Here is a 25,584-nt window from a genome sequence, read left to right on the forward strand (position 1 = left end):
AGATCCGAGTTGGAACTGGCCAACAACCCAGTGATTATCCCAAGAAAGCAAGCAACAAATAGCTAAAATTGGTACCTTGTTGTGCACAGGCTGCTTTTTCATTTTAGAATCGAATTATTATGGTTTTTGCTGTTGTGCTCTTAACATTTGATTCCGTCTTTCCTGTCCCCCACTGGAAGGAGTCACAGCATTACAAAGAGGCCTGACCTTGCCTGCTGTTTGAACTCTGTATTTACGTTCTCTTGTTTTGTTTTAATTGTTCCTCTCTTTCTCATTTTTTCCTATCTCCATGCTTTAAATTTTGCCTGGCACAAAAATCAAAAGTCTTATCAGCAATAGGTATTTTTAAGCTAATAGAATACTTAACTGGTGAATATTGGTACTTTATCTTTTACGTTAATAGCCCTTCAAGCAGAGTACTTACTGCCCCAGTCTGATTTGGCCTGCACTTACCCAGTTGTACGTCAGCCTGAATTTAAAAGTATAATACAGTACTCTGTGTATGAAAAAGGTATTGGAGAACCATCCCCAAAAGCCTAAATATTAGTTATTTTTTGTAAAATAATAATGTACTTACTGACCCGAGGCAGTGAGTTATTTCATTCTCTGACAATTAGAAATGGAACTGCAGAGTATGGAGGAGAAAAGTAGAGTAATTAAACAAGATATAATATCTCAAAATACGTACAAAGTTCTTTTATAGAAATGGAGACACTAAGATTGTTGCTGCTGTTAAGCATTTTACAGTTGAAAGAAATACATTAACCCCAGCTGTGAGACTGGGAAAGCAATATATGAATTAAAAACTTTACTTATTTGTGTTTAAAGCTACAGTTCAGATCTGTGCCTTAATTTATTGAGTTATTGAAAAAAAAAAGTTAATATTCTTTCAAAGTGGAAGATTATAAAAGTATACTGTTTTTATTATTATCATTATATAATGGTTAGTAGTCTGTGATTATGCAGTCATTGCAGTGATACAAAAAGAAATGCAAATGACCAGAAGGAAATATGATAGTCGTAAATATTAATTTATTCTCATATGGTGATTTATTTAGAGTAACCTGAATATTTTTTTTTAATCAGTGAATGATGTCAGATTTGTTTCAAAATTCTCTGGAAACTGGAATCAGTAAAAATGTTTTACAAATCATAGTAGTTCTTTTTCTTCCATCCAGTGTCATACATGCTCAGCAGCTTTATTTATTTTTTTTTTTAATGCAGTGTGTATCGAACTTTAAAGCAAGAAGCATTTCTGACAGACTTGGAGCACCTGACAAATCATTACGTTGTTTCATTCTCTTCCTTGTTTCAGTTAAACCTACAAATGAAGAAAGTCAGGTTATCTGTTGAGCCATCTGAAAACGGGAAGGAGGAAGACACTACTTACTTTAAAAAATTGTTTTTACAGAGAATGGGAAGTAGGAAAAGCTGTCATGGACTGCAGCTACCAGCAGGACAGCATGTTTTCAGTGGAATTAATGTTTTAAAACAGTTGTGGGACAGAAGGAAACCTAGTTGCAGGTTGTTCATACAGATTACATGAGAAATATACAATTGAAGAGCCAAATGTTGTAGTTATTTAGCAACTAGAGCAGTTTAGAAAAGGGCCACGTTAAATTTAGCGACAATTAAACAGTGTAGTGGTTCTGACTATAACGTGGTCAGGGCAACACCTTTGCAAGGTTTGAATTGTTTGCCTTATCCAAAAGACCGCAGCTTTGCAAGCAGGCTGTTTCTTGACAGTAAGTTAATGCAGTACATTAAGAGAATAGTACTTCTTAAACCAATAAAAATAGAGAGGTTTTGTTCACGATGTGTAATAATGATTTAACTCTCTCCCTTGCTTCTCCAGTGGTACCAGAGCAAAAAGAGTACTCATTACACATAGATGTACAAGGCCGAAAATTCTGGAGATGCCTTTTCATTTTGCCCGTACATTAATGAGGATTAACTTCTATTAAGTATATAATTTTTAAATATTCTGTATTTTATCATTCTTGAATTTAGGGTAATTTACAAATAATAGAAATAGTAATTTTAAAAAGTGGAAAAATAGATGAGGTGTTCAAACACAACCAAAATGGATACTACTAACCAAGCTGTAAGCTCCTGTTGATGAGCTCATGACATCTTATGTAAGCTCTTCTAAGCATGATACCGATTGTGAGATTTTTAGAACTTTACATTGGTCCCTATAAGCCTACTTCTGTCTCATTTTTTGTATTGGATATGTGTAAACACGTGAACGATAAAATCATTCTAGCGTTAATACTATAGCATGAACGTTATATTTGCCAAGTTGGTAAATTACTATCTTGAATTCTACAACATGTGAAGGAAAAAGGGGTGGATGTCAACAGGCAGATTAAAGGTAGACTAGTCATGATGCCTCATGGAATTAAATATACTAATCTGATTCTGAGCTTAGGAGACAGAAATAGAAAACGAAGTGGAGCAAGACTGTGAACAACACTGCTCCAACTTTTAATTTTAATTAGGTGATCTGGTTGATTAAGACTTTTCAGACAAACCTGACATTTTGTAAAGCCCCAGTAGATTGAGTTTTTCTTACCTGCTTTAGCTGTTAAGAGTTAAATAACTAGTAGTTCTTTATTGCCTCAGAGTTTGTAAGGATATGTGTATACAGCATGTCATTGCTGACTGGGGTTGACAGTACAGAAGTGGATAAGTCCCAAGTAAAAAAAAATTGAACTTGTTATCCTATTAAGCCTTAGCAAGACAGACAGCCCATCCTTCATGAGCTTAGAAAGGCAACTATTCACAGAGTCCATAGTAGCAAGCACCTGAGGAAAATGAATGTTGGTCCATACTAATAGTAAGTACAAAAATTTTTTTTTGATTTTTTTTTTTTAAAATGACACCCTGTCAGGTAGTATTCTGTAGATACTAATCGTTGTAACTCATAGCTTTTATAAATATGGGATTTCTGCAGGGTTTTTGCACAGTAGATATGGTTTAAAGAATGTCAATTACAGTTCAGTATATAGTTTAGTTTTCTGAATAAGTAGGAATGATAGTTCCCTAAACAGAAGGGATTTTTCAGATGGATTTTTGATTGTGAGTAAATAAGAATGATAGGGTTGTCTAAGATGGATTTTTGATTCCTAAGACTGTGTGTCATTTTAGCATATAGGAACTTAAAGTGTAGTAGTATGTAATTTTAGAAGTGAAAGCCTACCTGAGTGAACATCAGTTTCCTGTTTGTATTGTCTTTTCTGCAACTAATATTTCATATGTGGAATGCTATGATAAGACTACAGGATTATTAATCAAGAAGGAATATTACATATTCTTGAGTAGAAAAGCTTACAAATTCAGTTCGCAGCCCTTAAATAAGCCTGGATAGCAAGGTTTTTCTCCTACCATTTCATCGTCCTGCATACTGAGCTACTTTTGGTAAAGTACTTTTTTATTTAAGGAGAGAAATATTCTAATGCTTGAGGTCTTCCAGTTCAGTGAAGAAATGTAGGCATTTTTTTAATGCACCTGCTAAAACTAAAAAAGAGCCTGTGAAATAGTAAACATCCCATTTTCTGTCATTCTAAACTGAAATTATGCCTAATTAATGCAGTATAAATTGTTCTTCTGGAGAAAGTGGCACTGGAAACTGCATAGTCAGAAAATATGGTACCATAACTGTCCCCATTTTAGATTACAGAAGTCAAATCCTATAAGCTAGGGTAGGGGTTTTGCCCTTATTGCATTCTATGAGAAATTAAAGATTTTTCTCACTTAATTGTAATTTATGTTTTGTAGTCATAGACATTCTCAAAATAAAAAGCTACCTCATTTTCATAGAAAATTGTTACAGTGTACAACTATGGCGCAGGTTTCTTTTGGTGAGGTGAGTTTCGAGTATAATCAAAGATTTTGGATTTACGTTATTTCTGTTAACGATGGATGAACAATTCTGAAGCTCAAAAAAGTTGAATAATTCAGGTTGACAAAGAATTGTAGTGCTTCACTGACAGTAACATCTTGGACTATAGAAATTATTTTTCATTATTGGAGATGGTCCTGTATTACAGTGAGATTTCTACTAATTTCATGACCAATTGCCACATCACATCTGAAGGGTATTTCACTTACCTGCTGTCATGTTTGATACTGGCAAAGCATGAATTACATGCCAAAACAGAAACAAATTGAAAGCGACTAAAATTCAGGATAGAGCACTAAATATCAGAATGACAAACTCACTGACTAATCCAGCTAACTTTCATACAATCACAGAATGGTAGGGGTTGGAGGGGACCTCAGGAGATCATCTAGTCCAACCCCCCTGCAAGAGCAGGGTCACCTAAAGCTAAAGCACGTTGCACAGGAACGTGTCCAGGCGGGTTTTGAATATCTTCAGAGAAGGAGATTCAAATTAGCAGTTTTTCCTTTGGTCTCTGAAACAGGAATAGCAGAGGCCCAACAATGTGAACAGAGATGGCAATTCATGGGAATTCTTTTAATGGATTTTCAGAACTTTTGTGGAAGACAAAATGATTTTTTCCAGTATAACAGAGATACAATGCACAATAAAGTATGTTCTCTCACAGTTTTCAAAAATATGTTTTTACATAGATGATAATAAATACATGAATATCTATTGCATGAAACTGATACCACTGGAAAAATCTAATCAGTAAGTTGAAGTACTTGTGTTAAAATCATCACGTAATCTCTGTATGGACCATTTACAGTACAGAGGTTACCTATGGGTTCTCCATTTTGTTGCAGTGGAAAACAGTGCATATCTTTAAATGAGGGTAGAAATGAACAGTGTTGATGCAGAAATGAAACATCTCCGAAATATGAAATAAATGCTTATGCTTATTAACACATTATTTATTCTTGTGGCAAAAGGTCAAAAATAATTAAACAGAAAGCAAGATTAGCTTTGTGAGTAGGCAGAAGCTTTGTAAGAAAATGAGTTTTATATATGGTTTTGCAGAATTTGAGAACTGAAAGCTGTACCTGTGACTTGACTTCTACCTAAAAAAGGCAGAAATGCTTGTGCATATACAGCACGTGATAGCTGAACTATTTTTTACTATGACTTTGTTGGCACTTGCATTCTCAGTTAAAATAATTTTGAAAACATTTGGCTGACTGAAACTAAAGTGAAGAGCACACTGCCTGCAGGGAGGTATCTTTAACATAATGGCAAGAATAGTACACCCACTATTCCTTTAAAAAAGATTGGTCGAAACCCATTTAACATTTTGTCTGGTGTTACTTGTTGCTTATAAAAGTGTCCAAAATAATGCAAAATCTAATGACATGGGGTTTGGATTTCCTGAGTGTGTTCATTTATGGAATAAGTGACGTTCTTAGCTGCTTAGACAGTAACCTTCCTCGAGAATCAGAACTGCAGAATTTATACTGACTGGTGTTTGCGGCCTTTTCATGATCTGAAAAAGCAAGATCCTGATTTGGTGTGCTCATTAAAAGTGCCACAGCACATTTCATGAGATAAAATGGTTGATTGCCGGGTTGTATACAATACCCGTTGCAGATTAGTTTCACTTGCCCATGCTTTTCTAAGCATTTCATTTGGGTTTGCCATTTTAATAGCTAATTGGATACTGCCAGATAACGACTGAGTTCCATTTGAACAGAAGCTGATTCTTTGCAGCCATACAATTCGTGTTTTAATTAATTTTGTAAGATGCTCTAGGGTCCTCTTACAGCCCCTGTAAATGTTTGCCTGCTTCCTTTGTTCTAGACATTTTGTAAAAACGTTTTTAAAGATCAGTCTTTTCTGGAAAACATATAGATGAAACTGTAAACAAATGAAAAGAAGATACATACCAGCTGAGGCAGAGAATAAGAAACACTACTAAGACAGGACTTTTTGGTAATACCTCACTTTTCTTGCATGTGTTTGGCATAAAATACATTCTTTGGCAACAGTACTGCAGAAATGGGTGTTCAGAAGTTATTAAAATAATGTAATAGTGGGAGTTTGGTAAAGAGATTTGGAGCATCTTTGGAGAAAAAAGGCAGAAAATGGAAGGTAATTGAATAAGATGTGCTTGATTGAGGTAAATAAGAGATAAATCAATTGTGAGCCCTTTTTGCCTGCTCTCTATGTGAAACTACTGTGCTCTCCACAATTCATGCTAATGACATTGTCTCTGTTAAGAGTAAATTATCTGTGGGGCATCTGCCTCAATGCATAAAAGCTAATGCGGGTAATATGCCACAAAACACAATCAGTAAGGAGAGTCAAAGGAAAAATTCACAAGAAAAAATCAAGTTTTAAGAATAATTATTTAGACAAGATTTTATCTTATCTTAAATAAGAATTTAAGAATGATTTTAAAGGAGGAGAGGAGCTAAGTAGTGAGAGACCGGGCCAAACATAGCTGGTAACTTGAGGAGCGACGTCAAAGCAAAGATTAGTATGGAATAGAAGAATATTGAAAAATGCAAGAAGAGACAGATTGGAAGTCAACGAGAACAAAATTCAGTGTAGTTATCTAGGGCAATGGAAACAAAACGTTGGATTCTGTATCCAGAGGGAGGAAATGAATCAGAAGGCTTTGACGTGGTTGAAATACAAAAGGGAAGAGCAGTAGGAGGTTGTTGTTTCAGAAAGGCTTGTTTGGGTATTCTGTGACATCATTTTTCTGCAGTCTCGGAACGGTATAAGATTCAGAGGGGGAGTATTCAGTGCGCTGCCACTGTATGTATTTATAGCCATGCCTTCCACAACATAAGATACTGAAATTATAAGAACGATACATACCATCTAAAAGGGCAATTAATATTGTCCTGAAAGAACATTAAATATTTCGCAAATGTATTGTGTCACCACAACATTCTGACATTATTAAATATTTTCTCCATATTTTCCTTTTTTTTTTCACTTTCTCCTTTCTGCCAGTGTCTCATTACTGTATAGGTTCACTAAACATGCTTGTTTAGAAAACTTAAGAAAGTTCTCACATGTTTTCACATAAAATCTCCATTACATAAATATATAAAAGTGAAGTAAAATAATGCCTATGTTTTCCATTTTACTTCCAACCAGCATTTTAAAGGCGACTTCACCTGCCTAACAACATGCATTGAGAGGTATATGCTAGAAAAATATTTTGTTGCCTTTATTATCACAAAGCTTGTCATCACCTGCATTATGCAGAAAGAAATACAATTACGGGTGTTATTCACAGTGAAAATGAACACATTTCACTCAAAAATTAAGTTGTTATCCTGAGCTAAACCAAGCACTGCTGTTTGTAGTAAGATAACCTGTCACGTAGAGCACTATGTCAGTGCATGTTGGCTTCTACCCAGTGAACTGCTGAGTGCCTCTTTTCTCATCTAAGCTAATTGGACTAGTGTTCATCTAGTGTCCACCAGTGGACAGAATAGTCCCTAATGCAGCGTCTTACCCTGCAGTCCTGGTGCATACAACTAATCCTTACTCAAGTCAATAGGTCTACTCGTGTGACTGGGATTGAAGGTGATGAGATTCCTAATTCTGTCAGCACATCGTAGCTGTAGGACCAACAAATCAAGAATAGACAAAGACAATGCAAGGAAAACACGCATAGAAAAGTGAAAAGCAAAGAACTGGTACCTCTCTCTCTTAGAGGAGAAAGCATAAATTAACATATGGAAATGTAGTAGAGACAACAAATTCATTTGCATCATAAAGGTTCTTTCCAATGTTTACCTAAAAATTACTTTAAGATATCAACAATTTAACATGTTTCATATACAATTAAGATAAATAATATATGAATATGTATATATGTTTCATATATATATATGAGAGATGGTAGTCTTAATCACAAATAAACAGTGCAAACAATCATTCTAAATTAAAATTTAATCTACTTAGTACCAATTACAGAAATAACAAAAAAAAAAAAATCCAAAACAAAACAGCTTAATCATCCTCTTCACTTAGGTTTTACATCTCATCTTTGGGCACATAGCAAAATCTGTAATCCTGCCACTATGGGCAACTTTAACCTGTGGCTGAACTTCCTGGGAAAGGAACTGAGTGTGTAGCACCTTCCTCAGGCTGAATTGAGAAGAATTCCTAGAAGTAAAAATATTTTCTTATTTACAACTTAATGAAATATAACTAAAACCTCAAGTATCACAATCAGATTATGGACCTCTGTTAGACTATTGTTCCTATTGTCATAAATACACGTGTCAACCTGGAGATCTCACATAAAACACCTCTAAATATGAGTTTGATACTCTTAGCATACTTGCGTACGTAACTTTTTAAGAGAACATTGATTTTTATCTGGCACAGCCTCTGATCCAGAGCTACAGATAAATATCAGTCCCAGCTCTTGCCTCTGTGTCCTTTAAAGCCTTGTCTTTGGCTTTAAGATCATTCTTCCCACTGAGAACAGAGCTCAGCTGGCAGGTTTGGCTGTCTGTTGAGATTTGACTTAAAGACACCTGGAAAAAACAGAGGTATAGTTTCATCCTTAAAATTGACAATGTAAACATTCCAACATGTCTGCTGTGAAATAAATACAAGACTTTCCCAGTCTTCCTAGAGCGTCTTCCAGAAAGACAGGGCAGAATGTCTGCATTTTTGCAGGCAACTAATGGATGTGTTTGTGCACTGGCATATACAGTCATTTAGCCTCACACAAAATTAAAAAGTTTCCAGAAGTGGAAGTCAATGACTGTGTCTTGGAAGAAGAATTTCTACCCAGTTGTTTGTCTAGCTGTGTATCACTGCACACAGTGACATGTAACATGAGTCTGATAAGGCCAATGCAATGATTTAAAAAGCTTTATCCTAATCCTAATTTTTATAACAAAATCCGTGTATCTCCATAACACCTGGTAAATTGGCAGCCTCAAAAATGTACTCATGCTCTTTCCACGATGATGTATTTGATGTAACGATGGATGATCAGCTGAAGACGATTATGACTAATAACGCTTGCAGTCAGTTGATTTTTCCCAACATAACTGTACTGATTTTCAGGACTATCCCAATGATGTATTAGCAGTTCAAATACTTCTAGTTTCAAACAATGATGTGAATTATCTATTCCAAGGTCATTTAGAATACAATAGAAAATCTTTGGATTAAACAAGCAGAAGCAAATCCTGACATATTGACTTATTTTGGAAAGTTGGCTATTTTCGTTTGTATTTCAATGCTGTAAAAATAAAAATTTTTAAAAATCGTAAATTTTGGTCAATTTTCCGAAGACACATCAATCCCAGAAAATGCTACCAATTCTAATTGGTTCAATAGCCACTACATAGTAACCCTGCTGCATGGGATACAGACCTCTTCCGTCACTACCAAGCCTTCAGTCAGCATTCAGCCCCATTGCACAATAGGAATGATAGAGGATTTCTGGATTTTAGCTATTCTGTTCAGTTCAATATAAATTTAAGTTCTCACTTCTGTGGTCAGCCACAAGAAAATGACTGACTAACCAAACATGGATGCAAAGCTCAGCTCCTAGTTGAGGGTTTAGAGATTCTTCATTTGCCTCAAATTATTGAAGTGCACAAATAGTAGCATCCATAATGTTTCCCCTGGGCTGAGCCTTGTTTGATACCACATTTCTTATTAAATTTAAACAGTAAAATTTCCCACCAGCCCATCGAGTAACACAAACTTTTTAATTTTTATCTTCTTGATTTTGTGAAAATAATAATATTTAAAAATACATTATTAGAGGTTTCCACTGCCATTTAATTTTGAGTGCAGTAGGTCTTCAATACTAAGCCAGCATTAACAGATAATCTTACATTTAACAAGTTTCCCTATGAGATGAAAAAATCATCTAAGACAATTTTCTTCTTTCCACAAACAAATGCAAGGGACAACCCAAACTGTGAGATGGAGACTGCTTTTGGTTTGCTCTGCATGCAGCTCAGTTATGCAGTCCTAGCTGAGGCCTTTTATTCTCTTATATTGTCTGAATTTTTCTATAGAGAAAAAACAATGATTGTTAAGTATTCCATTATGTATTTAAAGAAGATTGAATTTAAAATGAATGCTTAGAACAAAATATTAATATCTAAAAATCAGAATTAGATAAAATCATAGGCTGGAAAAGGTCAGCCTCTGCCCAAATCTTCCACAGACTTCAAAGAGTATTGGTTCAGGCCCCATAGCTGAGGTCATCAGACCTTGACCGTAAGATGTTTGCAAAGCTCTGAAAATTTGGTCCCAAATAACTAAGAGAAGAAAATAGATGCGTTAGTATCTGCTCTAGCACTTCTCTATTTTGCATTATAACCAGTCAGTTCTTACACAAGAGAAAAGCCAAGTTAAAGAGCCTGAGAGGGGTAGAGGGCAAAATTATTCCAGAGAAACTTTCTCATTATTCAATGTCTTCTCTCCCATGCAGAAGAGCAGAGCCCAGATGCCCTCAGTTCTTAGAAATGAGTAGAAAAAGAAGAAAAAGCTGCAAGGGCAGAAAGAGCTCTGATTCCAGAGAATGTAAGTTTACAGAAATGTTTAATTTGAAGTAAAAACATCAGAATCATAGGTGGTTATTCTCCATTTACCCATCAAGGCAGAAATCTGCCTTTGTGCCCAAAGCTGTTCGCCAAATTGCAAATATTTACACTCAAGTGTGGGTACATACAGGTGATGTCTTGATGAGGCTAGTTGTTTTATTTTAGTTGAGCTATTTCTGGCAAAGTCTTTCCAAACGTGTTAATGTTTAATTGCCTCAAATTTTCAGCATTCTTGCTGTAAATTTCGCAGTGTTGTCTGAGTTTAACAGCTTGTTCTAATCCTACTTAGGTAGATGTCACTGTAAACTGTTATCCTCTAATGACAATGAACTATTCTAAAAAAAGCCCAAGCAAGGCAGAATTTTATGTAATTGTATGAATGCCATGAAATCTTGCCTAGTACAGCTCCTGCCAGGAAACAGTATTTTCTTCTGCTTCGAACAGCGAACTGTGGCTCACACCTCCTGGCAATGTGCCACGGATCTGCAGTGTGATTGTGACAATATTCATTAATCCCTTTATTTGCTCATCTGTAAAAGGATTATAAAAGTCAAGTTCCATGCAATTTACCCCAAACTGCAAACATGCAATGGGATATTGATTGTCCCAGTGTGTTCACAGGAACGAAGTAAATACTGATAGGAGCAATGGAAGTAAAAAGGGTAAATCTTTCTATATGCAAATAGAATACCTTATTCCCTAGCAACTGTACAACTTTCTGAGAAAAAATCAGTGTAGATATATTAATTTTCTCCAATCAGAGTGACTTAATATGGCCTACCCTGTTTATCTGACTTCACATTACTTATCAGATAATTAAGACAAAAGATGTTAATAATGAAATGAAAAAAATATGTTGTGGAAAATACACTACACCTTAAAGATAAAATAGTTATTTTCTTTGAAAAGTGTATCAAAGCTAATCATACATTTGTGATAGTGCTTACCAAATCATGGGAAACATGTTTTTTTTTTCTTTTTTTTACCTTAAATTAGATGAACAGTTGTCACCCATTTGTAAATGCCAGCAAAATGTAGGAAGCCTTGAAAATAAAGCAGATGAGGCTCTGGCTCACTTCACTGAGCCACTGGATGTAAAGGGTACTGAAGAAGATGGAAAATACCATGAAAACAAGAATCAGAGTAGCTCAGATGCATCTGAAGATAGAGACCTTGATAACGTATCAGACAGTGAAAAAGAAGTAAAGAAGGAAAAGAACTACCCTCCTCAAATGTTCTCTCCTCAGCAAGATGAAATCCTAGCTATGGTAACTTTGGGTGAAACAGAGGGGTCATCCACAGGAAAAATTACGCTCTGGGGCAAGCCAGACTCTGCAGAGTTTGTTAGCTTGGCTACCGGAAAAATTACTGCAGAAGTAAAATACGGTTCTTTTAATGTTAAACTAGAAGTTAAGAATGTTTCTTTCTTTGATTCTGGAACAAACCTTGTAGCTGAAAAAAGGAAAAGTTCAAAGAACAATAAACGTTGTCATGAAAGACGATACCAGAAAAGCCAGTGTTCAAAATGTTCGAAGTACCAGTGTCCGTCAACTGACAATTCAGCAGAACACAATGGGAATTATAAGGGATCCTCTAAACATAAAATTCGAACTGCCATCAACAAAAATGCCTCCTTGAAAATGAACATTGAAGCAAAGGAATTTAAAGTGGAATATACCAGCAGAAAGAAAAGTCTAAAGGTTAACATCAAGCCTGGTGAACAGACAGCGAGCAAAACCTGCAACAGGGAACACGAAGATACATATTGGAGTGAAACAGATTATTCTGTAACAGAGGCACCTTGCAATACAGATTGTGAGTCATCTTTTAGCATCCATGAAAAAGTAGACTATACATTCCCAGATGAATTTACACTTCTCCCTCCACCTAAAGAATTTGCTGACAGTGACAAAATGCATTTGGATACAATTGTAGAGGGGGTATCTTTGTCAGATTCCAGAAAGGAATCTGACAGCCTCTCTGCAGCCTTGAGAATTTGGGGGGAAGAAAATTATTTCTGTAAACATAACAAAAAGGACTATGAAGACCACACCAATGAAAAGGAAGATTTTTCAAAAGATAAAATACTTTTCTCAAAAATAAATAATACAAATTGTCTTGTAGCTAGTAATACCTTGAACAACCCAAATGCTGGGAAGGACCATATCAGTAAGAACAACGTATTAAGTCAAGAAAGAAATAACTGTGACAAATGCAGAAACACAGGGCAAAAACCAGCAAGAAGAAAGTCTTTCCCAGATACTACCCTTGATGTACCATCACCAGTTCACCCTAGAAGGGATTCTGGCTTTTATTCATTGCCATCCTTAAAAGTATTGCCTAAGGAGACCAAAGCAGGAGATCTCTATAACAGGAACTCACATGTTCATACCAGCTATACAGAACTTTCTAAGTGTCCTGACTTGACCTCCTCACTGAAAAGTTTGAGAGGTCTGAAGTCTTCATATCAATTTGCTTTCACTTCATTTGATCATAATATTACCATTTATCCATCTGAGCCTGAAGAAAGTCAAGATGACACTTCTTTACTGAATGACTACGCAGACTATGTGGGGCAAGGTGAAGAAACAGAAGAAACATTAATGGAAAGTCTTCATTCCAGTGGTACTATAAATGAGAAAAAAGAAAATGGGCATGACGAGTCTCTGAGAAACCTAGCTGTATGGGAGGAAGACTCTGAGTCTACTGAAGATGCCTTAGATGAAAGGACACCAGAGTACAACCATCTAGAAACGCACATTGAACTGCAGAACAAAGCTCAGCTGGTACAGGTCTTTCCACATTCTAGAAGCCCTTTGGGTGAATTTATTAATGACAAGGAAAGTACTAGTTATGCATCTACAGAAAGCCCCCCAAACCAGCTTTCATCTTTACAGCAAAATCTTCACCAACCCCCTGCAGAGCCTGAAGTAACAAAGAAAAGGAGAGGGTCAGTAATGACTGTGATAACTGGAAAACTAGAACGACGACTCATCCAAGGTGACAATAAATTGATAACTGATTCTTTTGGCTCTGCAGTAAGAAAAGAGCCCAAACTTCCCTATAGTATACAAGAAGAATCCCTGCTGTCATCCTTGCTATTAGATCACGAGGAGCATGACATAAATAATGAATCAGAAAACTTTTCTGAGATACCAGACATATCTGGGAATATCCTTGTTGACTCAGATTACCATAATGATTCAGCACAGGCTGACATGTTATCTACCTCTTCAGCATATACAGAAAAGAAAGAAAATTTCACAGAACATTCAAATGTCCAGGAAAGACCTGAGAACTTTTGCAGTAAACAGTCAACTGATGATAGCTTAAGGAGAGAGCCTGGAGCGCATCAACTACGTCAGTTAGTCAAATCCAACTCTGATGACATTGAGAAAAAGACTGAAATGAAAGAAGATTTTCACCAGAAGGCAGACATCCCCCCATTATCAGTAAAACAGATTAGTCAGAAAGGTAGGTGTTATAAGAGTTTTGGAGTTAATACACACCTTTTGCATGAGTGGTTTAGTGCTTTCATTACATTTTTGGGGGGAAAAATGAAAGCATATTATAACTTTACGAAGAGATGATATTGTTATGCTCTGCCATTTCATTATAGTATGCAGTTATTGTGTTGAGGATCCTAGGAACCACCTTGTAGAGACAAGTAACTTAAATAAAAATTTAAAAAAAAAAAAAAAGGAAGGGGTTCCCTACATTAAACCGTCAACCCATCCTATACATCTAGTGAGAGAAGCAAACACCAAAACAGGAAAGAGTTTTTTGTAGTTGCCATGTGGCAGGAACTCAGAGCTCTAGTCAGTGTTTAAAACCATATAAATCTGGTTTTGGAATCTATGTGATCTACAGAAATACTGAATTCTAAATACATCTCAGTTCTAATTCTGGCTGAGCCTTTACATGTCATGGAATGACCGTAGTGGATCATGTAACCTTCTTTTCTCCTTTCTTTATGTAGTTAAGAAAACAGCATATGAAAAAGAAATATTTTTAATAGCTAATCTTTTACAAAATTTCTTGGCTTCCCTCCTGTAACCCATCTAACTGTATCCGTAAGTGGTCATTTAAAAGCAGTGTTCTAAACCATAAAAATGTAAAGCCATACTGGGACTGCACACCACAGTGTAAACTTTTTATGTTGTGAATATGTACACACACGTATGTGTGTGTACGCTTTTGAAATATCATCCAAACACTTTAATTTTTTTTTCGTATTAATCAACTTACATGCAAATATAACTCAGATCATCCTTTCCAGAAGAGAATGTTTCCAACATGTTTGGAGGTTAGGAGTTTTATACTGTTGAAAAATGCATACTTTCTTATCATGGGAAAAAGTCTTCAATAATCTTAGTAAAAAGCACCAGAAAGTTTTTAATAATCTTTCTAGTTGACAATATCTGCAGAAAATACTGGTATGTCCTCCAAGGTTTTCTGGTTTGGCACTGGTAATGGAAATTTCAAAAACACCTGAAATCTGTGTGGACTATACAGATATACTATATGGGTAGATACTGCTATATAGATCGATATCTAAAATACTAAAATAAAGATAATTAATTAAATGGAAATTGCTTTAGAACAAGGTACAGAAAGAAGACACTGAAGGAAGCCTGCATGCTCAAAAACCTTGATTTCCCATACATTAGACCTCAGTGGTTAAACACACATCACAGAAGTGAGATGTAGCTATTTCTTGCGTTTTAATGTTATTCTCTCTTCTTCCCTTTTGCCCCTTGCTAAGATTTATCTGTGTGTGTTCTTTCTCTTACCTATCACTTCACCTGGTCTGTACGTTTGGCCCTCTTTTGGTCTATGGTTGTATTTTGTTTTCACACCTGTGTTAGCAATGCTGTGGAGATGATGCCTTAAATGAGTAAATGCGTACATACAGAAAGAAGTATAAGCATTTAAAGTTTTAAAGCTCGTAAATATGAATCAAAGTCCACTTGTAATATGGGAATACCATCCTACTTTTAGTCAAGACATTGGCCACAAAGGGGCAACGTGTGACTTCCTGTGCTCAGTAGTTCAGTGACACTGTAAAGGAAACGCGGCATTATTCAACAAAGAGCGCAAGCATCTAGAACAGAGGAGGAAAACAGATGCAAATGTCGTAAACAAGAATGGGGAGAGAAGCCCAGGCAATCTAGAAGTCTGCTGGTGTTGTGGGAACTCAGTTATTGTCAGAGGGGCAAGGACTCATGCAAAGGGCACAACAAGAGATCGATTTTCTGACTCTCAGCAATACTCAGCTGCCCTGGGAAAGGGGCTCAGTGACACAGGTCTGTGATGGAGATCTGACTGCAGCCAGAAACAGGCTATTGAGCCAAGACAGCATTTACACAGTCATCGAGGGAGCCTGGGCTCACTTTCTCCCTGTCTGCCCTTTTCAGTGGGTGCAGTTGCATTTTCAGAACAGAATCTAACACCAAGTCTTTTTGCCAATTGTTGTTTTAACTGAAATAGTAATACAACAAACAAATTTATACTGCCCTACCAAGAAAGAAACTTAAAGCAGAAAGGTATATCGTCCTTTTATCTGCATGTGTGTCGTGCAAGGTTCTTAACGTTTAAAAAGCACTTTATATATCTATGTAGTGACCATTTCAAAAATGTATGAGCATTTTTAAATAAAATCCATGAGAAATTTATATTTTTCTTGATAAAAATCGTGCCATACAAATGGCTATATAGCTTTTAACTATGGATACAACTACCACAAGGTAATCACCTCTACTTTTCTCTGCATGAAGATGTCAATTAGTCTAAAATATATACTTTATGAATATTTTCATTATTATTTGGTATTTTCATTTCTATGTTTGGTTAGGTTATTGTTGTAGTTAGAATGTGGAAATTTTAAACAGTAGAATTGCTTAAGTTGTCTTACGCATTCCTCACAAACAATTTCTGGTTATAATTTAGACTTGAAATCAGAAATGAATAAAACCAGAAAGCTACCCTTGATGAAAGACACCAGAGCGAGCGATAGTTCCCAGGAAGAAGCAATAGACCAGTGGGCCAGGAGACGGAAACAGTTCAAAGACAGCAAAAAATGCAGTTCAACTGGAGGAAGCTCCATAAACAGCACAATCACTGAGGGATCAAGTAAGTACTTTAGTCTTACAACTGTATTCTTTCTCCTTTGTGTGATTGACACTCTGGCAGGGTTTTCAGCTAAGCAAATTGATCTTCAGTTCATAGCCTGAGTCTCTGTCTTAGTCATTATCATGAGCAAGCATATTTTATTCAATTGAGCAGTTAGTATCCTTTCTCCTTCATATAACCAAGCAAACAAACTGGCTGGAAAAAAGTTGATTGTACCATCCTTGTCCATATGCAATTAATGTTAAGACAAGCTCTAGGTACAGATAAACAGATAATCACCTACAGCAGTAAGCTTTGAGGGTGTAACAAACATCATAATCCTGCCTACTTTGCTTATGTCAAAGCCATGATGAGCTGGGAGTCCTTTTCTCCTCACTACGATAACCACCTGCTCCACCTTTTATCTTCAGGCGTGTAGCCTAGATTGTCCTTCACTGTCCCTCCAGTTACTGAAACAGTCCCATAACTGTCTCATTAAGAAATATGTCACCTCGCCATATGCTTGAGCCTGTACCAAACTCATCAGCTTAAATCACACGGGAAGAAATTTTAGAGATGAACTTCTTAATGAATTTACATTTCATGCAGATGGAGTCCCCAGGCAAGAATTGCACAGTCTAGGAGAGAACATATGTGCTACACTGCCTTTGCCTCCTGTTTTGCTATTTTAGTAATGCAAGACGTACTTTGTACAGATGAAGAAATGTGCACTTCCCTGTGGAAATATTTAGTGCTATAATTGTTACTTTTGGTAAGGAAGTTTTATTTGTAGGTATATAACCTCCTTTTTGAAGAAGGTTAAATGCAAACCTGTAGAAGATTGACAGCTGTAAGACTTCAGTGCAGGTCCAACACAAGATAAACTGTAGATATATTCTATTCCTGTACTGAACAGGTAAGTCCTACATCAGCAGGGCCGCAATTCACTACCTAAATATAGGTGTAAGTTGCTAGCTGGAACACCAACAGGGTTCTGAGATATGTGACTTACAGGGGACCCATGCCTTTTTGAAGCAGTAACTGGATGGCAAGTGAGATACCTTAAGGCATCTAATAAGGTACTGGCCACCTATATTCAGACCATAGACTCATAGAGTGGTTACAGTTGGAAGGGAGCTTAAATATCATCTAGGTCCAACCCCCCTGCCTTAGGCAGGGACATCACCCACTAGACCAGGTTGCTCAAAGCACCATACAGCCTGGCCTTGAACACTTACAGGGATGGGGCATCCACAACCTCCATGGGCAACTTGTTCCAATGTTTCACCACCCTCACAGTAAAAAATTTCTTACAAATACCTAACCAAAATCTACCCTCTTTCAATTTAAAACCACTACTCCGCATCCTATGATTACACTCCCTGATAGAGTCCCCATCTTTCCTGTAGGCCCCCTTCAACTACTGGACAGCTGCTATAAGGTCTCCCTGGAGCTATGTCTTCTCCAGGCTGAACAACCCCAACTCTCTCAGCCTGTCTTCATAGCATAGGTGCTCCAGCTCCCCATGATCATCTTTGTGGCCCTTCTCTGGACTTGCTCCAACAGGTCCCAGTCCTTCTTATGTTGGGGACTCCAGAGCTGCATGCAGTACTCCAGGTGGGGTCCCATGAGAGCAGAGTAGAGGGGTAGACTCACGTCCCTTGGCCTGCTGGCCATGCTGCTTTTGATGGAGCCCAGGATGCGGTTGGCTTTCTGGGTTGTGAGCGCACATTGCCAGCTCATGTTGAGCTTCTCATCCACCAACACCCCCAAGTCCTTCTCCTAAGACCTGTTCTCCGCCCAGCCTGTATTTGTGCTTGGGTTTACCCCAACGTTGACCTTGTTGAACATCATGAAGTTAACTTTTTGAGCTTTATGAGATAACTGAGTCAATCCCTAAGTTTCTAATGCTTGTTAACAAATCAGCAGGGATGACTGATATTTCACATGGAAATGTAAAAGCTGTTTATTGGTAGTAGTTTCCATTCTTTGGCCCTAAGACAGATTCAAGTCCACAGGAAGGAGATTAGAAAGTTACCAAGTCAAACCACCAGAGCTCAAAAAACCTGTCAGGGACACATACATCAAGATATTCATTGATTTCAACAGTAATGTCTCCTGCATATAAATCTAGACCATAGATTTTACTAGATCAGGCACATGCTGGTTTCATCAAGAAAATATAAAATAAAATATTAAAAATAAAGCAAACAATCAAACCAAAAAAAAGACCAAGTTGCAAGAGGTGGACTTGCTTTCCTTGAGACGAAGTTTTTGGTAGCACATGGCATGAACCTGAAGTCATGCAGAACAGGTGAGTAAGCAAACAATTCTGTCACAAATGCTGGTATCTAGTAATTTCGAATAGCGTGCTGTAGCCCTAAGGCTTCAGTCCCTTTTGCTTTGGTAGCTAGGCTGTTCCCTGGTGTTTGCAGACTTGAGGCAGCTCTAATCAATATTTGGAAGCAGCAGCTTCTTACGTGCTTACTTCCAGCCACTGAGAATAACCTAAGTGCAGCTTGTTCCTGACACTCATAAACTGCTCAGTTTGACATCTGTGCTGAAAACTCAAGGAGAGGAGTGGTGAAAAGACATTTGAGAAAAGTCTTGGCATAACTCCATGATGCAGCATGGCAGCATTTCTTTCTCTGATTTTGCCTATTTGCCAGATTTTAAATTCTACTACAATTCTAACAATTCAATATTAAACTGCCAAAATACTGTGTTGTACGGAATTGCTTGGTGCTAGTTGAGGTTTTCTTAATTTATAAATTCATGGTAGCAAGCTAAGATGAGCTTTAAACATATCAACCTAGTAGCATTTTTTTTTGTTTATTTTTGTTTATTTACTAGTAGCTTTTTATACAGTTAATCATGCCATCTTTTTATACAGTTGATCATGCCATCTCATACTTTCTGCATAAGAGAGAAGCCAGTTGATGCGAAGTATTTGCCTACATAGACACAGTTAAGCAAACTGTCCAAGCGAAAAAAGACTGCCATTCAGATGTACTCAGGAAGTAACTTGCTGAACAAAACTAAATAAAGGTTAATTTTTATCTTTTCTGTTTTGAAACTGGAAATCTTTTTGCATAATTGCCACATCAAACACAGGATAAACAAAGCAAACTGATCCTTTCTCCAGCTGCATTAAACCTGTCTGCATTACACGAGGCATTTTGTACTGAAAGGAACAAGATTTTTTTTTTCCTCTCAGACAATTTATACTAAAGCATATTTTCAGGCTATCTGTTAGCGCAGTCTCTGATGGTCTTTTTTCTTTAGCAGAGAATTAGAGCTTTCCTCCATCTCCATGTTAATCTAGGTGACATAGTTTGACCCAATGGACTCATTGCAAGACATTGTGAATGTAAACTAATATAAAATATGAATAGGAAAATCCTCATGATAACACATGTAGCATTATACAAATATGCAACAGCCTAGGACAAGTTCTATATTAAAAACAAAAAACAAAACAAAACAAACAAAAAAACCCCCAACTGTCCTTTCCTCATTTCCTTTTTAATAAAACTACATGCACACATCTGGAAGAGCTAAGATTAAGCAAACAGCAAATACAGTCATCATTACCTGAGTCATGCCAGGTACATTTCAGCTTCTCTTTTGTCTTCCCATATGCACTGAACTCATACTAAATTTCTAGAGAACTTGCTTGGTTTCCTAATCAAAGAAAAGCTTAACAGTTGGCTAACGCCAGACTTCTCTTTAAGAGGTGCAGCTCCTGTTTTGACCATTTGTGTTTGGCATTTAAGTTCAATATGCCATAGCATACAATACTGTGATCTTATATTTGGACATCTTTGCAGACTGCGCCTTTAACAGCAGTAAGATTGCAGAACTAAGTACAGACATTACAAACCATTCATTAAGAAGCTTGTGACACTTCTTGCATGCTGACTGGCTGTGGTCTGTTATTCATGCATTTTCCCTGCTGACATTACTTTTACTTGTTTTATCCTCATGACAGTAAATTCAGAGGATACTCGGTCAGTAGATCTGGGACTACATTCTGAAAACGAGGACAGAGGTTTTTATACAGAAAACTTTCATTCTGCTTCCTGGGTTTTCAGAGGAGATGATGTCTCACCGGATAATAGTCCTAGATGTCTCAGCAAAAGGCCTAGACCAGTGGCAGGTAAGTTGACTAAAGCAACAGGTAATAAATGTCATAAAAATATATTTATTTTGGGCACTCTGAGGATTCCAGGGGATCAACATTTTGGAGAAGAGGCTGGATGCTTATGCTGAAGACAGGAAAAAAGAGCAACCCAAGAAGCTAAAAGGTTATAAAAAAATGTAAATAAGTAGTTCTTATTTAGCTACTGTCTTGCAAAATATCATAATTACTTGACAAAATTGATACTGCTAAAAGTTCATAATTAAACCTCATCTCTTGCATGATAAGGGTAGAAGCAGTGCAATTTCGTAGCTTCTTCAGGCATGGAAAAATCACAGAGAGCTATTTATGGACATAAAGTATTATAATGGTCATAAAATCTGTTATCCCTCAAACTTTCAAACATAGTAAATCCAGAAAGAAAAGAATCATGTTTGCTATGGGTATGAAGCATTGTTCTATTTGTTGTTTAAAGCCTGTCATGCAAACAGATATAATTAATAACTTTTGCAGGAGGATGGGAGGTTTTCCTTCACTTTTCAAATAGTAAGTTACTGAAAAGTTAAACAGTTCAAAGAACTAAGACAAACTGAAACACACCAGTAGCTTTGCAGGAGATCGTTCTTTGCTCAAGCTTATAAATCATTCACGATATGAGAGAAAACAAATATCCTCTACAAATTTCCAGAGACGACAAGTCTCCCTTAAAATTTATGAGAATATTCTGGAGAGACATTTTGATTGCCTGTTCTCCCAGGGGAGAGCTCAGAAGTCCAGCAATATAGTTAAAGTAGGTTTTGAAGTATCTGTGCTCTTCTACACAGGTAACATCAACTGGCCTACTAGTAAAGTAACATTTGAAGCAATTCCTAACTTTCAAATAGTGCACAATTTGAAGACAAACACAGTAGGACACTCAAACAATCAAAAGCAGATACTCTGAGAATTTATACTGAAGTCCTTCATGAGTAGGAGATTTACTAATGAGCCAGACTATTTGAGACACAACAGTAGCAACTAGACCCTGAGAAAAAGTTGGAAGTAGGCAATTAGACCCTGATCTTCCTTTTTACTGAGGATGAACCCTTTACGTGTTAAATTCTGCTGACTTGGAAGACATTTCATATGGGTACTGGTGGCAGGAGATGCCGGTGTGATGGAGTATTGGACTAGACTGGGAGGCAGTGGGAGCAGGGAGTGGACAAGGAAAGGTGCTTGAAAGGAAGACAAACAATTGGTATCCAAAAGATAGAGACCTTCTAAAATATAAAAGGAATGAAACTACAAGAAACAGATTTAAACTCATTTGAGAATTTAGATTGTATTTTGTGTTTGCAGCTTAGAGGTCTGGCACAGAGAGCAGGAGTGCTTTTCTCTCCCAGAATGCTGTAGGTAGAGTGGAAATGTCTGAATGCTTCTCTACATCTTCATTACAAAATCCAGACACTTAACTTAAACTGCTGATGAAAGTACACTTCAGTGATTCTGTCTTTGCCCTAACATGGATGACACCTATCGGTTGGGGGGAGGGGTGGGGGTACACACTGGCAACGAGGCAGCACAAAACAGCTAGGAGTGATACTGAAAGCATCCCAGCCATTTGCAGAATCAGTAACCGTCAGTGCCTACAGATAAAAAGTTTTTAAAACAGGCTGCTTCTTGTTAAATTGAACTTGACTTATAGGGAAAAAGGGATGTCTTTTTTCCTATTTTGCAGTTCGTGAAAGAACAGTGAAGATTGCTAAAGGAACTGGCAATTACCCTTGGGGTTTCAGGATCCAGTTCTCAAAGCCTATCCTTGTGACTGAAGTTGACACAAGTAAGTTGTGTTTGTACTAGTAAACTTAGCCTATGAAAATGCATAAAAATAAATATATAAGATTTAGTAATATAATATAATATGATAGAATACGATCCACATAATAGAGAACATCTGCTTTATAGTAATATATAATATAGATGTACGTAAATAATTTCCATAATTAGTAGGTGTAAGGTGTTAATAACATGTCCTTGAACTGCTCATGACAAAGTATCTTAGGGCCACGGTATGCCTGTTGGTAAACTGGACTCCACCGTTCTGTGTCGTCCCATGCCAGTTGATACCTTATGCAAGTCTGCATCCAGCCTCTCTCCAGATGTAAAGTCTAAAACTTTTGGGGACTGACATCCGCTAATGACAACAGGCCTTTAAGAATGAAATGGAGGATGCAGTGATCCTCATAACAATGTTTCCAAAGTCTTATTAGCTGGTGACACTTCTGCTTGAATGGGTTTCCATCAAGCTGTCTATAAATCTTAAGAGGTGTGCTGTTAACTTCTGCGGGCTAGTCTAATGACTGTGTGGAACTCCAGAAGAAACTCACAAAACTGAGTGAGTGAGCAAAAAAGTGGCAGATGAGTTTCAGCAAAGATGAAGTGTAAGGTAATGCCTCTAGAGAGAAACGGTCTATACTATGCCTACATGATGAAGAACATGGTATTGGCAGTTATGGAATGAGATCTTGGGAGTCACCACTGAAAAGTCCCTGAAATTATCAGCTCTGTGTGCAATGGCAGCTTAGAAATTTAGTGAAAAGCTCGTTCCGTCAGAAACAGTAGTGGGAACAAGGGAGTCAGAGTCATTTTGCTACTACCTAAAACCTTGGTTCACCCAAGTCTGGAGTACCCAAATCTAGATTATTGCTTGCTGCATCTTGGGATGGACACAGTAGAATTAGAGAAGGAGGAGAAGGGGACTCTGATATAATGATATAATAATATAATGAAAAATGTCATCCTAGATCAAAAATGCTAGTGCGTGCCCTCTAGCAAGGCATCTAAGAATAGCTCTGTCACTTTTCCAGCCTTATGTATTGTATTTTCCAGCTTCCTGACAATGCTGGAAAAGCCTATAAATTCAGAGACCTCTGAAACCATTAGCTGAACCCATAATTTTAAAAACTGCCTGCTGAGATACTAAATAGGGTCATCATTAAACTCCACTAGGGAAGATCAGAAAAGTCACAAATCTGAGCAACGGAGCAACATGCAGAGCAAAAAAGTACATATTTGAAAAAAACAACACTTTACAACTCTAAGACTTGTATTAGAAACCTATGTATTAGAAATCTCAAAATCTGAACATAGTTGGATTTATACCTCAGTCATACTTTTTGCATGATGCTCCTGTTCAGGTCTAAAATTCATTCTGACTTCTTGCCTCAGACCAAGTATTCTGTTTATTAAATACTAAAAACAAAGCCTTCGGTCCAGAAAGCGAACTCAGGCAAAGGACAGACCTATTCAAAAGAAATAAGGGAAAATGTTGGAAGTGGCTGCTTTACTTTCTATATGGCTATGCCTGCTGTTTATCAAACGATCTTGTACTCTTTTAGAGTAAACTACATGAAAAATAAAAATTATTTTGATGCTAGATCCTAGAGATCATTCTGTATTTATACATGTCTGAATACAATCAGGAATTCCCATTATCAATTGAAGCTTAGCCAATAATGTAAATCTAAAAAAACCTTTGCCTGCAGAATACTATACAAAGGACTTAGTAATATTAAACTGGGGCTAAAGTGACTATGTAAAGTTCATCATCCTGAAACAACTACCTAATTTTATTGCATAATATTATTTTTTTATTGTCCTTGAGCCTAGATAATCTTCACAGTATAACTTATATGAAAAGTGATTTACTGTGAATCTCAGAAAACAAATTTGAATGAAAAGTCTTGTTCTGCTCATCTTATTAGGGTGTCCTATGACTACAGGGTTAAAGACCAGTATCATTCATCGCTGATTATTTTAAGAAAACAAAATTATTGGGTTCAGGTCAAAATTAGGTGCGCTCTGAAAAGCACCACTGTGGCAATGAGTGTGTGCTTGGACAAATAGCTTTTATTACCAGACTGCTGGGAATTTCAGTACCTACTGATACAAAGTTATCCATGTTGCAAAGAAATGTTTCTTTTCTCTAGTATTAAAAGTTTTAGATGATTTCCCAATTGTAAACGTAGAGATTCCTTTAGCATTCTTATGTCAAAGAGTATAACTTCAGAAGAGGTCTTTCAAATTAGAATGGGATAAAGTTTTTTACCTAAATATAAATAATGGTTATGCCTGCAACATTAGCCCTAATACCTACCAATTTAACCCTGTAACTACTAATTAAGTATAGCAAGACAGCTACTCACATTGTATGCCTGTTCTCTTAAGTTTTTGTATGTTTTGTTTTCAAATGCAGTTGCTTCAAAACAGTGACAAAACAAACAAGCAAAAAAAAGTATTTTTTTTTACCAACAAACTTCTAGTAAAATTCTGTTTTCTCAAAATATGGCTCATTTCATTAAAACAAACATTAAAATTGCATTTGTATACCTCTTTGGTTGTACACTGAGACATTATTTTAATAATATCTTAAAGACCATTTATGTTCATAAAGTCTTGCATGAAATCCTCAAGGCCAGCACAAACCAAAAATGTGCTAGCATTTGCAAATTTGTAAATCATTTGTAATACACACAAGGGTGAACCATGGGGTTTTTTGTGCCTGTTTATCATTAAGGTCTTCCCTACAACTTCTAAGCATCCTCAGAAATTCACTGAATGATCACATTTACTACATGATAGGGTACAAAATCTTTGAAAATATACATTAAATAGTATGGACATGGAACAATATTTTCCGAAACGAATTTTTTCACAGTACATTAGGAATGCTTAATTATAAATAAGAAGGGGCAAACTGTCTGAGAAATTTGTGAGGGGGATTTAAGTAACTGTTTGTTGGTGCCTATGAAGGCAGCATATTTATCTCTTCCCTATTTTCCCTCCATTCCTGTGTGGCATGTGTC

The 25,584-nt window shown here is 36.7% G+C and overlaps 1 protein-coding gene across 2 annotated transcripts in view; it reads left to right on the plus strand.

Moving 5' to 3' along the window:
* The first annotated feature begins 80 nt into the window (after window positions 1–80).
* The window catches only part of LOC128902723 (uncharacterized), a 49,060-nt gene continuing 23,556 nt past the window's right edge, over window positions 81–25,584 (plus strand). The window contains exons 1-7 of one of the 2 annotated variants that reach the window (XM_054186172.1): window positions 81–5,872; window positions 7,052–7,095; window positions 10,377–10,468; window positions 11,485–13,962; window positions 16,438–16,620; window positions 20,591–20,758; window positions 22,458–22,559. In XM_054186172.1, coding sequence (XP_054042147.1) covers window positions 10,411–10,468; window positions 11,485–13,962; window positions 16,438–16,620; window positions 20,591–20,758; window positions 22,458–22,559 — 2,989 coding nt within the window. In that variant the 5' untranslated portion in view covers window positions 81–5,872; window positions 7,052–7,095; window positions 10,377–10,410. The remainder of the gene's footprint in view (window positions 5,873–7,051; window positions 7,096–10,376; window positions 10,469–11,484; window positions 13,963–16,437; window positions 16,621–20,590; window positions 20,759–22,457; window positions 22,560–25,584) is intronic. The other variant, XM_054186173.1, reaches the window with a different exon arrangement.

This window comes from Rissa tridactyla, chromosome Z (genome assembly GCF_028500815.1).
Source record: "Rissa tridactyla isolate bRisTri1 chromosome Z, bRisTri1.patW.cur.20221130, whole genome shotgun sequence".
In the NCBI taxonomy this organism is placed as follows: Eukaryota; Metazoa; Chordata; class Aves; order Charadriiformes; family Laridae; genus Rissa; species Rissa tridactyla.